At 69.4% G+C, this 13659-nt stretch overlaps 4 protein-coding genes across 4 annotated transcripts; 1 reads left to right on the forward strand and 3 right to left on the reverse strand.

Annotated features, from left to right (window-relative positions):
• Positions 1-491: 491 nt before the first annotated feature.
• On the reverse strand, positions 492-2321 carry LOC122152621 (lysM and putative peptidoglycan-binding domain-containing protein 1-like). The gene is made up of 3 exons (XM_042785605.1): positions 2034-2321; positions 1130-1395; positions 492-1007 (listed from the first exon to the last, which is right to left on the reverse strand). The coding sequence occupies exons 1-3, from the start codon at positions 2130-2132 to the stop codon at positions 863-865; spliced, it is 510 nt and encodes a 169-aa protein (XP_042641539.1). The 5' UTR covers positions 2133-2321; the 3' UTR covers positions 492-862.
• Positions 2322-2658: 337 nt separating this feature from the next.
• LOC116960694 (sodium channel modifier 1-like) lies at positions 2659-4658 on the forward strand. Its single transcript, XM_042785600.1, has 8 exons — positions 2659-2717; positions 3234-3304; positions 3398-3486; positions 3602-3699; positions 3769-3863; positions 3981-4126; positions 4233-4365; positions 4464-4658. The coding sequence occupies exons 1-8, from the start codon at positions 2667-2669 to the stop codon at positions 4561-4563; spliced, it is 783 nt and encodes a 260-aa protein (XP_042641534.1). The 5' UTR covers positions 2659-2666; the 3' UTR covers positions 4564-4658.
• A 954-nt stretch (positions 4659-5612) lies between these two features.
• Positions 5613-10282, reverse strand: LOC122152617 (tropomodulin-4-like). The gene is made up of 10 exons (XM_042785597.1): positions 10196-10282; positions 9445-9576; positions 9214-9370; positions 8666-8788; positions 7674-7763; positions 7044-7174; positions 6399-6506; positions 6049-6192; positions 5808-5952; positions 5613-5718 (listed from the first exon to the last, which is right to left on the reverse strand). Exons 2-10 carry the CDS (start codon positions 9565-9567, stop codon positions 5696-5698), a joined length of 1044 nt encoding a protein of 347 aa, XP_042641531.1. The 5' UTR covers positions 9568-9576; positions 10196-10282; the 3' UTR covers positions 5613-5695.
• Positions 10283-10752: 470 nt separating this feature from the next.
• Positions 10753-13316, reverse strand: LOC116959741 (vacuolar protein sorting-associated protein 72 homolog). Its single transcript, XM_042785594.1, has 6 exons — positions 13122-13316; positions 12257-12409; positions 12022-12133; positions 11755-11934; positions 11497-11638; positions 10753-11263 (listed from the first exon to the last, which is right to left on the reverse strand). The coding sequence occupies exons 1-6, from the start codon at positions 13236-13238 to the stop codon at positions 10870-10872; spliced, it is 1098 nt and encodes a 365-aa protein (XP_042641528.1). The 5' UTR covers positions 13239-13316; the 3' UTR covers positions 10753-10869.
• Positions 13317-13659: the final 343 nt, after the last annotated feature.

Here is a 13659-nt window from a genome sequence, read left to right on the forward strand (position 1 = left end):
ACCCGTGTCGGTGCACACGCGTGTACACACGCCCGATGCGCAAATACCCGCGCGGGGGGGGAGCGGGGGAAGGGGTCCCTTGCACGCGTGTGTGCGACAAGGCTGGCTGTCACCACTGCGGGTGTCACCCTGCCGCCTCTCCCACACCAGCATATGGCCGTTTGCACCCAGTGGGCACTGGGAGCTACTGGGCTCACCCCCCAACCCAGCTGCCACTCGGGCTCCGGTCTGTGTCACCAGCACCCCCGGGGGGGGCACAGGGGACCCTGGGGACATCCTGGGGGGCCCTGGGGAGCCCTCTGAGGCTCTGGGGGGGGTCCCAAGGGTGCAGGCTCAGGGTGACACCTGGTGGCACCACGTGGTGTGGCACCCAGTCCCCTGGGTGACCCCCGAGTGTGTCCCTAAGGGGTGACAGCATCCCCAGGGGGTGACGGTGTCCCCAGGGGGGTGTGATGGTGTCTCCAGGGGGGTGGCAAACAGGCAGAGCCAGGTGACAGTGCTCCATTTTATTTACAGGCTCTCGGGGTGGGGGGGTGACCGTCCCTGTCCCTGGGGGGGGTCCAGGCACTGGCATGGGGGGGTCCCACCCCCTGCAAGAGCAAAGACGTACAAATAAATACAACAGAGGAAAACCAGCTGGTAAATCTCCTCCCAGTCCCTCCCAGTCGCCCTGCGAGAGGGCTGGCTCTGCGTGTCCCTCCAGCGGGAAAGGTCCCTCGAAGGAGACAGGGAAGGGACACTGTGTCACCCCCAAAATCCCTGTGTCCCCTCCGGCATCCCCTGGCAGGGGAGGCTGGGCGCCGGGGGTGCCCCAGGGTCCCCGTCCCCACGGGGTGGGTGTCACGGCGTCCCATCCCCGGCGTCAGAGCGTGAAGATCTCGTCCTCGGCGTCGCGGAGGGCGGCCGCCCGCGGGGTCCTGGTGAGGGGCCGGGGGCCGAGGCGGGGGCCGCGGGGGGCCGGCGGGACCCCGGCATCGGGGCACCGGCTGCCTTCGGCCTCGGCCATGCTGCAGGGGACGCAGCGGGGTGGCACTGAGGGGTGGCCTTGTCACCCGCCCTGCGGCCAAACCCACCTGCCCGAAAGACCCCGGTTTTGCCCCAAACGGGGAGGCGGGACGGGCGCGCTCACCCTGTGCCGCCAGCACGGAGCCGTTGCGCCGCCGCCGCCGCCTTGGAACGCCCGATCTCGGCGTCGAGCCGCCTGAGGAAATCGGTGGCCGAGAGGTCGTGGTGGGACGGGGCAGACGGGGTGTCCCCCGAGGGGACGTCCTTGTCCTCGTCCTTGTCCTCGGGGCAGGGTCCCCCCGGCTGCGCCGGCACAGGGATGAGGAGGGTGGGCTTGAGGAAGATGGTGTCCGAGGTGTAGAGGCGGTTGGCGCGCTTGATCTGCTCCATCTGCCGGGGACAGGGACGGGGACGGGGTGGGCATAAAAATGGGGATGGGATAAGGGTGGGGACAAAAATGGGGACAGGGATAAGGACAGCGAGGGGATGGGGATGGAGATAAAGATGGGATGGGGACAGGATGGGGTTAGGGACAAAAATGGGGACGGGGAGGGGTGGGGACACAAATGGGGACGGGGAGGGGTGGGGACACAAATGGGGACGGGATAAGGATGGGATAAGGATGGGGTGGGGACAGGATGGGGTGAGGACAAAAATGGGGACAGGATAAGGGTGGGGACAGGGACAAGGACAGCAAGGGGTTGGGGATGGAGATAAGGATGAGATGGGAACAGATTGGGGTGGGGATAAAAATGGGGACGGGGATGTGGTGGGGACAGGGACAAGGACAGTGAGGGGATGAGGACAGATATAAGGATGGGATGGGGACAAGGCGGGGGACAGCGATGGGGGGAGGACAGCCACAAGGCCAGGGTGGGCGAGGGAAGGGGACAGGGACAGCAGGGCACCGGGGCGGCCCCGGGGGGCTGCCGGGGGGCCCCGGGGCCGCCCTACCCCGGCGATCCTTCCCCAGGGCCCCCCCGGCCGTGCCCCGCGCCCCCCCCCCCCCGCTCCCCTCGGCCACTCACCGTCACCCCGTAGCGCAGCGCCAGCCCCGGCAGCGTGTCCCCGGGCTCCAGGCGGTGCTCCCGGGGGGAGGCCCCCGCTCCCCCACTCCCCGCCGCCATGGCGGGACGGCCCCACTCAGCCCTGGGCCCCGCCGGCGCGGGAGGAGCGGGGACTCATGCGAACGGCCCCAGCCCGGGCGGGGGGAACCGACCCAGGGCCCCGGCGCCGCGGCCGCCGCTGACGGGGGCGACCCCCGGCCCCGGTGAGGCCGCTGACTCCCCGGCTCGGCCCCCGCAGAGGCTTCTGGGACTTGTAGTCCGGGAGCCCCGGACACTCCGCCCGCCCCCGCGGAAAGTCATGCCGCCACCCCCACACCGGGGTCCTCTCCGGTCCCTTCCCCTGTGAGGGGGGAGTGGTGTCTGCCCCTGGGAGGGGTTATCTGCCCCCCCAAATGCCCCGCGGGGGGGGCGGGCGGCGCGGTAGAACTACAACTCCCAGCATGCCGCGGGGCCTCCCGGGCGGGCGCGGCGAGCCCTCCCGCGCTCTCTAATTGGTCGTCGCTCCCGCGCGCAGCCCGCCGGGAAACAAGCGCCCGGAAGTTGGTCACGGCCCGAAGGCGGGGCGGTTCCCATGGTAACTGCGGGCCGGGCGCCATGTCCTTCAAGCGGGAGGGGGACGACCCCGCTCAGCTGGGGGTGCTGCAGGTGGGCCTCGACCCCCCCCCCCCCCCCCAAATCACCGACCCTGGCCCCGGCCTCCCCCCACCACCCCGGGCTGGCCCCTTGCCCCCCCCCTCACCGGTTCCGGCCCACCCTCCCTGCCTGTGAATACCCCTCCCGCCCGCAAACCCTCCCCTGCCCCCCCATTCCCCCTCACTCCTGCTGTCTCTTGACCCCTCCCACCCCCCCCGGGTTCCCTTCCCAGCACCCCAAATACTCCTCTTGGCCCAAACCGCTCCCTCAAATTTCCCCTTTCCCCTGCCTCAACCTGCCCCCAACTGCCCCCTCCCCAGCCTTGGCACCGCCGTTACCCCCCCCCCCCCGCTCCCTCAGAGAGGGGTCCCCCCTGGGGGAGGAGGTTTCCCGGCCGAAGGGGTTGAAGAGGGCTGGGGGCAAGGGCTAGTTCCCTGAGGGGCAAATTAGGGGCAGACACCCCTAATTTGGGGCAGCAAGCAGAGGGGGGGGCACAAGCGCTCAGCCGGCCCCCTCGATCTCTCCCAGAAAAGACGCGTCGCAGACCTGTTGGCCAACTACATCCCCGAGGATGAGGCACTGCTGCTGAGGAGCGGGAGGTGAGCGAGACCCCTGAGCGCAGCCCCCCCCCTGCTCCAGCTGCCTGGGGGGTCCTGACGGCACCTTTCCCCCCTCTCCACCCCCCCCCCCAGGTACGCCTGCACAGTGTGTGCCCACCGCCCCGTCTTCGACACGCTGGACGTGCTGACGGTCCACAGGGCTGGCAAGAAGCACACGGGCAGTAAGTGTGTGGGTGGGTGGGTGGGTGGGTGGGCTGTGCTGAGCGAGCGTCTGTGTCCGTGTCCATGTGTGTCCCCCCCCGCCCCCCCATCCTCATCCTCTTCGCCCTCCCCCAGGCCTGCAGCGGTTCTACGGCAAGAAGCGCTCGCTCCAGGACGTGGTCCAGAAGCAGCAGCACGAGGAGGAGGTGCGGGCAGAGGAGGCAGGCACGCAGGTTGGTGCGGAACCCCTTCCCACCCCCCCGGCCAGGCCGCCCCCCCTGAACTCTGTCCCCTCTCCCCAGGGCTCCCCGGCCCCTCTTCTGGCACAGACGCGGAGGATTGCCCGGAGCGCTCTGCTGAAAGCAGCTCCCTACAGCAGCTGCTGCCGGAGGACGGGGTAAGAGCTTTGGTTTCGCTGCTGGGGGGGACGGGGGAAAGCTCTGGGCTTTCGGGAGTGGCCTCGCCGCCGTCGGGTGTTCGTGGGACGAGGCCCTGATCCCTTCTCTTGTCGCAGGGTGGAGGGAAGCGGCTCGCGAGCTGGCGTCACCCAAACGGGGCTGAGCGCTGCCCTGACGCTGCCGGAGCCGTCGCGGGAGGACGGAGGAGCCGTGGACACCAGCCCCACAGCCCTGCTGCCGGGGCACCGCGGCGGGCGAGCGGGTAAGAGCCGGCCGGCGGCCCCGGGGCTGCGCCAGCACCGGCGGGGCCAGGTGCCTGGGCCTCTCCTGTTCCGGAGGGTTCCACCAGCCCCTCTCTGCCCTCCCAGACGCACCGAAGGCGGCTCCGGCCCGGACGCAGCGAGGTGGCAAAGGAAAAAACTCATCGTCGGCGCTGAGCCGGCCCGAAGCGCTCAGCCCCGAGAGGCGCCAGGCCCTGGAGAGATACCTGCAGCTGCGGAGGTGAGTCTCGGCGCCCCCCGCCCCGCCCCTGGGGGTTTGGGGAACCCCACAACGAGCTGCCTCTCACTCCCCCCGTCTGTCCGTCCGTCCGTCCCCAGCGCCGGCTGGATCCAGGACCGCTCCGGCAAGTGGGTGAAGGATGAAAATGCCGAATTCGATTCTGACGAGGATGAGCCGCCTGTGCTGCTGCCGGCCTGAGGCCCCCCTCTGCCCCACCGCTCCCCCCTGGGGACGGGGACGCTCCCCCCTGGCTGTCCCCGAGCCCCGCCGTTAATAGAGGCAGCTGGAGAGGACGGAGGTGTCTGAGCCGTTGGGGCAGGTCCCGGGGAGGGGTGATATCGGGGGTCCCAGCGTTTTGCCACCACGAGATGCTCAACCTGGTGCCTTTTTGGGGTGTCCCCCCCCACCCCCGCCAGAGCCCTGTGAGCGCCACCAACCTCCATGTGGGTTTCAGCCCGTCCCCTCCCATCCCTCGCCCAAGTCACACTCGTTTTCTTGCACGCTGGCAGCTGCCTGCGGGTCGTGGCCTTTTGGGGTGGCGGTGCCGGGTTCCCCCCCTCCTCCCCAGCCCCAGCAGCTGTCTCAGCACCTTGGAAGGTGCCCGGCCACGCCGCCCTCCCCCTGCCTCAGTTCCACCCCCTCCCCCCCACTGCTTTTCCTACCAGGCTTTGGGTGCCTGCAGGTGCTCCCACATCGATGGGACTGTCGTTAACGGGTCAGGGCCCTGAGCCAGCATCCACATCCCTGGGACAGCACCCGCCACCCACCCAAAGGGTGTTTCTGGGCCCCCGGGGCCCGATCCTTCCCCTGGGGGGGGCTCCCTGGCAGCACTGCTCGGGGCGATGCCACTCCCCCGGGCACCGGGATTTACCCGCTTGCTCAGCTCGCGCCTGTAAGTAGCTGGAGGGAACCTATAAATAGGTGGTGGGACCTATAAATAGGCCCTGTGTCCCCCCCCACCAAGTCTCTGGGTGCTCAGCTCGGTGCCTGTTGGGGGGGTTACCCTTCTCCCCCCACCCCTCCTGGTGCCATAACCCAGTGCCCGGGGTATAACCACGTCAGCGCCGCTGCTCCCTGAGGGGATCCAGGCCCCTGTGGATTAACGACCGGGTGCAAACATGGGATCTCGAGCCCTGCCAGGCGGGGGGGGGGGGGTGCTCCCTCCCTCAGGCAATCCCCGTGATCCCGATTCCGGCCCCCCCCCCGTGCCAATCCTGCCCCGGGATGCTTCTGAGCGGATCCCAAAGCCGCGTCTCTCCGTCTCTTTTATTTACAGCGGCGCCGGGCAGCAGGAGCTGGAGCTCCGTCGTCGTGCCGTGCTGGGGGGGCGTTAGGTTTTCTTCTGCTTGCGACCTGAGGGCAGAAGAAAGGGGGGTGGGGTGTGAGGGCCGGGACCCCTCCCCACGACTCCTGCCCCAGGAGGGGACGCCGGGGACACTCACGGAGCTCGTTGTTGTTGGTGATGGCGGTGGCGGCGCGGGCGCGGGGGCCTTGCTGCGTGAAGTGGTAGCCGAAGCGCACGACGGACGGGCACTGCTCCAGCATGGTGGCCATCTCCATCTCCACCGTGTCGCCCAGCCGCTGGCACTGCGGGGCCAGAGGGGGGGCGGAAACCAGGCACACCGGGAGGTTGGGGACAGTCCTGTCCCCTCCCCGGGCCACCCATGGGTGCCTGTCCCTTACCTGGTTGTCCACCTTGAGCTCGCTCAGGGTGGTGTTGTTGTACATGGCCTTGATGATGCTCATCATGCCAGCGCTGGTGATGAAGTTGGATTCGATGTTGAGGCTCTGCAGGGTCTTGTTCTCCGTCAGCATCTCGGCCACAGCCTGCGTGTCACCTCAGGGCGTCACCTTGGGGTGTCACCCAGGCTTGGCACCCCCCGCTCTGGCATGTCCTGGGCCACCAATCCCCCAGGTGATGGTGGAAAAGCCACCGTCACCTCGGCTTGCTGGTGCCCAGGATGGAGCTGGGAGCCGGGGGCCGTGTCCCCTCCCTGTCTGAGGACGTGTGGGGACACGGGGCCGGGACTCACGCTGGCCACGGGGTCGTTGCTGCGGGTGGCTACCAGGCTGAGCTTCTTGACGTGGGTGTTGGTTTTCATGGCCTCGCAGATGGCCTTCAGCGTGGGGATGGGAATGTCCTGCGGCACGGGGACGTGAGGTGGGTGTCACCACGGAGAGGGGGACACCCCTGAGGGGATGTGGGTGTCGCCAAGGGGGATGTAAGTGGCAGCGAGGGGGTGTAGAGAACCCCAAGAGGGAGCTGGATGTCACCCCAGGGAGGTGATGTCACTGAGGGGATGGGGGATGTCACCAAAGGGACACAGGTGCCCCCAGATGAGGACTGGTGTCCTGGAGCCACTCTAAGACGGGGACAAAAATCCCAGGGATACCCCAAGACAGAGACCATCTCCCCAGAGACGCCCTGGGACAGCGAGCAGCACCCTGGGACAGGGTGACCGAGCCCCATGGGGACACCCCAGCGTGGGACCCGTCACCCTGGGGACACTCTGGGACAGGGACCAGCCCCAGCGTGATGCCCCCCAGCACGGGGACCAGCACCTTGGGGTGCCCTGGAGACACCCTGGGATAGGGACCAGCCCCGTGGGGATGGGGACCCCAGGACTGGGATTAGCACCCTGGGGACACCCTGGGGAGACTGCCACCGGGTCCCTCACCTTGATGTTGTTGAGGTTGACGTCCTCCAGAGCCCCGTCGTTGGCCTGGATCTGCCGCAGCGTCTCCTCCACGTTGGTGGGATTCGGGGGCTCATCCGGCACCGGCTTGTACGTGTCGGGCTTTACCACGCCTGGGGCACACGCGTGTGCACGGGGACGCACGTGACCAGGCACAGACACGTGGAGGGGGGGGAAACACACGTGTTTGCACGTGTGGGTGGGGTCGCTATGGGGAATCCCAGAGGGGTTCTGGTCCCCAGATCCCCCCTGAAACCCTTGTCTCCTGTCCCAGGGAGCTCATCCCCGTGTCCCCTGTCCTGGGGAACTCGTCCCCGTGTCCCCTGTCCCCCTGTCCTGGGGGAGCTCGTCCCCGTGTCCCCTGTCCTGGGGGAGCTCGTCCCCGTGTCCCCTGTCCTGGGGAACTCGTCCCCGTGTCCCCTGTCCCCCTGTCCTGGGGGAGCTCGTCCCTGTGTCCCCTGTCCTGGGGGAGCTCGTCCCCGTGTCCCCTGTCCTGGGGGAGCTCGTCCCTGTGTCCCCTGTCCCCCTGTCCTGGGGGAACTCATCCCCGTGTCCCCTGTCCTGGGGGAGCTCGTCCCCGTGTCCCCTGTCCCCGTGTCTCCAGGCACTCACTGTTGATGCCCTCCGTGTTGGAGATGGTCCCGCTGCAGATCGCGTCGTAGTACTGCTTGTTGCTCATCAGCGTGTACATGCCCAGGATGGCTGCAGGGCCGGGGGGGGGTGGGGGTGTCAGCAAGTGCCCCTGGACCCCCCCTGGTCCCTTCGTGCCCCCCTGGGGGTGGTCGCAGCCCCCCCAGCCCTGGGGGGGGGGGGGGTGGCCGGGGGAGCGGATGGGCCAGGGGCCAGCGGTGAAAGCCGAGCGCGGGGACACGGCGCTGCTTTTAGCCGGGACCTGGCGGGGACCCAGGGGGGGCCGGGGGGGGGGGCCCGGCACACGCCTGGCAGCGGGGAGCACGGGTGTGACACGGGGCTGGGGCGAGCGTGCAACGCCAGCTACACCAGCGTATCACTGGCCCCGTGCAACGCGCTTCCCCCCGCCCCAGACAATGCTGCGGCGCCACGTGCTGCCCCCGTGCAAAGCTGTTGTGGGACACGCTACCCCCACGCGAAGCTGTGGTGCAACGGGGCAGCCCTGTGCAAGGCTGTGGTGCGACACGGCTGCTCTGTGCAAAGCCGTGGTGTGACACGGCTGCCCCGTGCCAGGCTGCAATGTGGCATGTGCGAGGCTGTGGTGCGACACGGCTGCCCCGGGCGAGGCTGTGGTGCAATGCAGCAGCCTCGTGCAAGGTGGTTGTGCGACGCAGCAGTCCCGGGCGAGGCTGTGGTGCAACACGGCTGCCCTGTGCAAGTTTGTGGTGCAACAGAGCTGCCCCGTGCGAGGCTGCAGTGCGACACGGCTGCCCTGTGCAAAGCTGTGGTGCAACGCAGCAGCCCCGTGCGAGGTGGGGGTGCGACACGGCTGCCCCGTGCGAGGTGGGGGTGCGACACGGCTGCCCCGTGCGGGGTGGGGGGTGCGACACGGCTGCCCCGTGCGAGGTGGGGGTGCGACACGGCTGCCCCGTGCGGGGTGGGGGTGCGACACGGCTGCCCCGGGCGAGACCCACCGGCGATGTCGCACATCTCGGCCTCGGTGGCGTTGGCCAGCGCCTCCTCCAGCTCGGGCTCCAGCGTGATCTGCTCCTCCCGCGGGATCTCCCGCGTTGGGTTCTTGGGCACGAAGGGCTTCCCTGGGCGTGGGGACACGGGTCGCACCCTGCCCCGGGCTCACGGTGGCCGGGGGGGGGTGACACCGCGGGGGGTGACAGTGCGGGGAGGGGTGTGTGACCATACTGGGACACACACACACACACACTGCCGGGGGTGGCTGCGCTAGAGGCGGCATCACAGCGGGATGGCAGTGCCGGCGGTGGCCGTACTGGGGGGGTGACATTACAGGGGGTGGCCATTTGGGGGGGTGACATTGCCAGGGGGGTGGCCGTGCCCGGGGCTGGCGGGGACCCAGCTCGCCCGGGACACCCGAGCCGCTGGCGAGGACCGTTCTGCCGAGCTAAATATACCCAGCGCCGTGGGGCCCCATCCCCCCTGCCCCCCGCCATGGTCCCCGCAGTGTCCCCCGTGTGTGTCCCCCCCCCCCCACCCCAGGTCCCCCCACCTTTCTTCTCGCCGGTGAAGGGCACCAGGTCATCGCGCTCGCCGGCCTCCAGCGCCTGCTTCTCCAGGTGCTGCAGCAGGGCCTCGCGGTCCAGCGGCCCCGTCGGGCTCTTCCGCGTCTGGTCCCGCTGCCGCAGCCCCGCCGGCAGCAGCATGTTCTGGGGGACCCACCATGTCACCCACGGGGGACCCCATTTCGCTCGTGCCCCCCCCCACCCACCCCAGGACCCACCTCGGGGTCCATCTCCAGCAGCTCCACGTCCAGCTGCTCCAGCTCCTCGGCCGACAGCTCCCGCAGGATCTTGTCCTCGTCGATGTCCCGGTACTTCTCCAGCTCCTGCCGGTAGGACGTCATGGCGGGGGGCTGGGGGGGGGGACACACACGATGATGGGGGGGCTGAGCGGCTGGCAGGAGGCTCCCCAGGGTGGGGGGATGCCCTGTACTGCAAGGGGACCCCCCCCACCCCATCACGGTGACCCCTTCATGGTGGTGTTGGGTTCCCCCTGGGCTGGGGGGGCCACAGGGCACCCCAGGGTGGGGGGGCCGGGGGGTCACACCTCCAAGGTGCTCTCCGGAGCCAGGACCCAGCATGTGTGTCCCCCCTCCCAGTCCCCCCCCTCCCCGCACTGTTTGGAGGGCAGATCCCAGTTCAGCAGCCCTGCCCCCCCCCCCCCTCCAGCACCCCTTTGTCGCTCGACACCTCCCCAGCTCCCTGGGGGTGAATGCTGAGGATGTGAGTCCCCCAACACCAGGGTCGGGTCCCCCCCCCCAAGCAACCAGGTTGGGATTTGCCCCCCCAACCCCTGGGTCCCCACACACCCTGAGGCCCCAGGAGGGACCGGCCACCCAGGGGCAAGAACTGGGGGGGAATCCCTCCGAGAGGGGATCCCTGACAGCACCCAGGGACCCGGGGGCCGGTGTCCCTGGTGACGATGCAGCCCCTGCCCCCCTGGGGACCCCCCCCCCGGGAACCCCCCATTACCTGGCCAGCGGCTGGGGCGGCGGAGCCTGCCTGGGTGCGAGCCCCGGTGCTGAGCCAAGGGCTCCGGCCGCGCAGGGCATGAGATCAGCGTTTTATTCTGCGAGCCGGCGGCGGGGAGGGGCGAGATCACATATCCCCGGGCGTTATCGAGCGCTGCCAGCCCCACGCTGGCCCCAGCCCCACGCTGGCCCCACCCCAGGGCCGTGGGGGGGCCCCTCGGGACTCCCCCTTCCCCCATGGGCTGCCCTGGTTGGGGAGAGAGCCTGAACCTTGTGCCCGGGGCCCTCTGGACCCCCCGGCCCCCTGAGGGACATTTTATGCCCCTTCTCCCCAAAAGCGTCTGGGTGACTTGGCTCTCACCCACCCTGCAGCCCCCCGAATCCTATTCAGGTGTCTGCGTGGGGCCACCCTCACTTGGAGCAGCAGCGCTGTGGCCAAACTGCTTGTTTATTGCAGGGTCTCTTGGAAAAAAAAGGGTTGGACGCAGCCTGTGTTTACTGTAGGGTCTCCTGCTGTCGCCGCGCATTGAGTGGAACTAAGAATCCGCACCCTTGCTGTAGGCAGGTTACTCGGATTTATTTATTTTTTTGTACAAAAAAACAAAAAGAGGTGGGAAGGAGATAAATAGAGCAACGAACCGTTCCCCGCGGGAGTGGGATCCCCCCCCCCCGTGCTCAGGTGGTGGGGACGCTCTGCTTGATGATGATCTTCTGGCGGGTGGGACGGACGTTGGGGTCGGGGCCGGGGGGAGCGGCAGCCCCCAGGGCGGCCGAGGCGGCGGCGCTGGGCAGCCCGTGGGCTGTGATGTATTTCTTGTAGGCCTCGCGGATGATTTTGAAGGCGCGGATGTTGGAGTAGGGGATGTCGGTGATGGGGTCGCGGTAAACGGCCGGTTTGTGAGTGACGGGGCAGATCTCGCGTACCGGCAGCCGCGGCGGTTTCGCTTTGGGGAAGAAACGCTCGAAGGTTTCGTCGTCGCTGAAGGAGATGAAGGTGCGGGAGCATTTCCCGGCGGAAGCCGGAGCCGGGGCCGGAGCTGCTTCCGCCTGCTGCGGGTCTTGGTCCAACCTGGAAGAGCCACAGTCAGTGCCCAGGAGACCCCCGGCAGCGTTCCCAGGGTGGGCAGAGCCCCCAAATCTCAAGCTGACCCCCCAGGAGTAGAGGGGGAGCTGGGGGGGGCTCCAGGGTGCTGCCCAAAACCCGCTTTTCCCTCACTGTGTGGGAGCAGAGCCTGGGGAGGGATCAGGGTTGGGCGTGAGGGAAAAACCCACCGGGGCCACGTCGAGGTGACCCCAACCTACCCCTCCACGTCCACGTTCTCCTCCTTGCCCGGCTCCGGGACCAGGGGCATGGTGACAGACCAGTACCGGATAACGGGCCCCACGCACTTCCGCTTCTTCTGGACCTGCTTCTTCTTGTCGGCTTCCAGGCGCTCGTAGTTCTCTGGGAACGCGGGGACAAAGCGAGGGGGGAGGCTCAGCACCTCACTGTCCCCCTCACCCCCCGTCCCCGCGCCGTTTTGGGGGTCCCGGCGCCCCTCGGCGCGGCACCCGGCTCACCCAGGGAGCGGAGGTTGATCTCCTCCGTGATCTTGGCCTCCTCCAGCAGCTCCTCCTGCGTCAGCGGCCGGTCGTAGTTGGGGCCGCCCTTCTTACGCTTGGACTGGACCTGCCGCTCCTGAATGCGCAGGAAGGTTTGGCGCGTGTGCTCCGTCGTCGACTGCCGCATGTGCTTCCTGCCTGCAGCGGGGCGGACGGGGCTCAGCTCCGCCGGCGGGGACCCTGCTGCCAGCTCAGCCCGTCCCGTCCCAGCCCACGTGCACTCACTGTCTCCCACGTCATCCTGGAGCTCCAAGGGGACGGATTTCACCTCTCGCGGCTTCTGGGAGCTGCCGCCGGGGACGTCCGTCTTCTTGGGGCGAAGGCTCTTGAGGGGCTCCTACGGGACGGGGCAGAGGAGGTGAGGAGGGGGACAAACTCCCCCCAGCTTCGGCCTCGTTTAAACCTCGGCGTTTCCTGACAGGGAGCCCGTTCCCTGACCCCGGAGCCCCCCCGCCCGCACCCGGTAAGCCTTGGTGACGACGCGGCGGCGGCGCTTGGGCTCGCTCTCGTCCTGGTCGCTGGCGGGCTCCTCGCCCTCGTCGATGTCGAAGTCTGAGTCCACCTCATCGTCGCTGTCCGACTGGTCGCCCCGGTACTCATCATCGCCCGATTCCTGCGGGGACAGAGGGGCTGGGTCAGCCCCTCGGGACCCTCCCACACCCCCCAGGACCCTCATCACCAGGGCCGGGAGGGGGTGGCTCCTCCAAGGGCCGGACACCCCCAGCCCCCACTGCACCTTCCCCAGTGATCCCCATCTCCCCGGGGCACCCCACCCCCTTGAAACCCCTAAACACCCCCCACAGAGCCCCCCCACTTCCCTGGGATTCCCCATGGACCCCCTCTGAGAACCCCCAAACACCCACCCTGGAGCTCCCCCACCCCCTGGGGCTCCCCCCACCTCCCCGGGGCTCCCCACGGACCCCCCTGGGGACCCCCAAACACCCCCCCCGGGGCTCCCCACGGACCCCCCTGGGGACCCCCAAACACCCCCCCCCGGGGCTCCCCACGGACCCCCCTGGGGACCCCCAAACACCCCCCCCCCGGGGCTCCCCACGGACCCCCCTGGGGACCCCCAAACACCCCCCCCCCGGGGCTCCCCACGGACCCCCCTGGGGACCCCCAAACACCCCCCCCCGGGGCTCCCCACGGACCCCCCTGGGGACCCCCAAACACCCCCCCCCGGGGCTCCCCACGGACCCCCCTGGAGACCCCCAGACACCCTCCCCCGCCCCCATCCCCTCACAGCACCAGGACCCCGCTCGCCCTTAGGGCCACCGAGACCCCCCCCCCAGCCTGGTCCAGGCCGCTTCAGGTGCCCCCGAGACCTCGGTGAAGCCGCCGTAGGTGGTCTGGTAGAACTCATCCTCCTCCTCGGCCTCCAGCAGCCCCGAGAGCCGGTTCCCGGCCGTGCGCCGCGGGGCGCGACCCTCCGCCAGGCTCATCGCGCCGCCGCCATCGGCGATCCGCTCCGCGGCCTGCCCGGCCCGCCTCGGCCCCGCCAGGCAGGGGAGAGCGAGCGCCGAGCGGCCGATGGCGGCGGGCGCCCCCTTGCGGGCCGGGGGGGGGGGGGCACTGCCGGTCCCCATGGGCGGGGGCGGTTCCATAGGGAGCGGGGGGGGGGGGCGGGACACACAAACCGGGGGTGCGTCCCCGCGGGGCTCTCAGCCGCACGGGAGCGGGACCGCACTGACGCCAGCGGAACGTGGCGTCATGGGAGCACTCTCCCCCATGCCTATCCGCCCGCCCCTGAGCCCCCCACAGTACGGCTACGCCCTGGGGAAGGAATAGGGAAAATAGCGTCGCCGCGTGACCCAACGGCTTTGTTTTGGTTGCGCTTGGCCCGACTCGCGCATATGCCCTGAA

Source organism: Tyto alba, unplaced genomic scaffold (assembly GCF_018691265.1).
Source record: "Tyto alba isolate M040663 unplaced genomic scaffold, T.alba_DEE_v4.0 Super-Scaffold_8, whole genome shotgun sequence".
Lineage (NCBI taxonomy): Eukaryota > Metazoa > Chordata > Aves > Strigiformes > Tytonidae > Tyto > Tyto alba.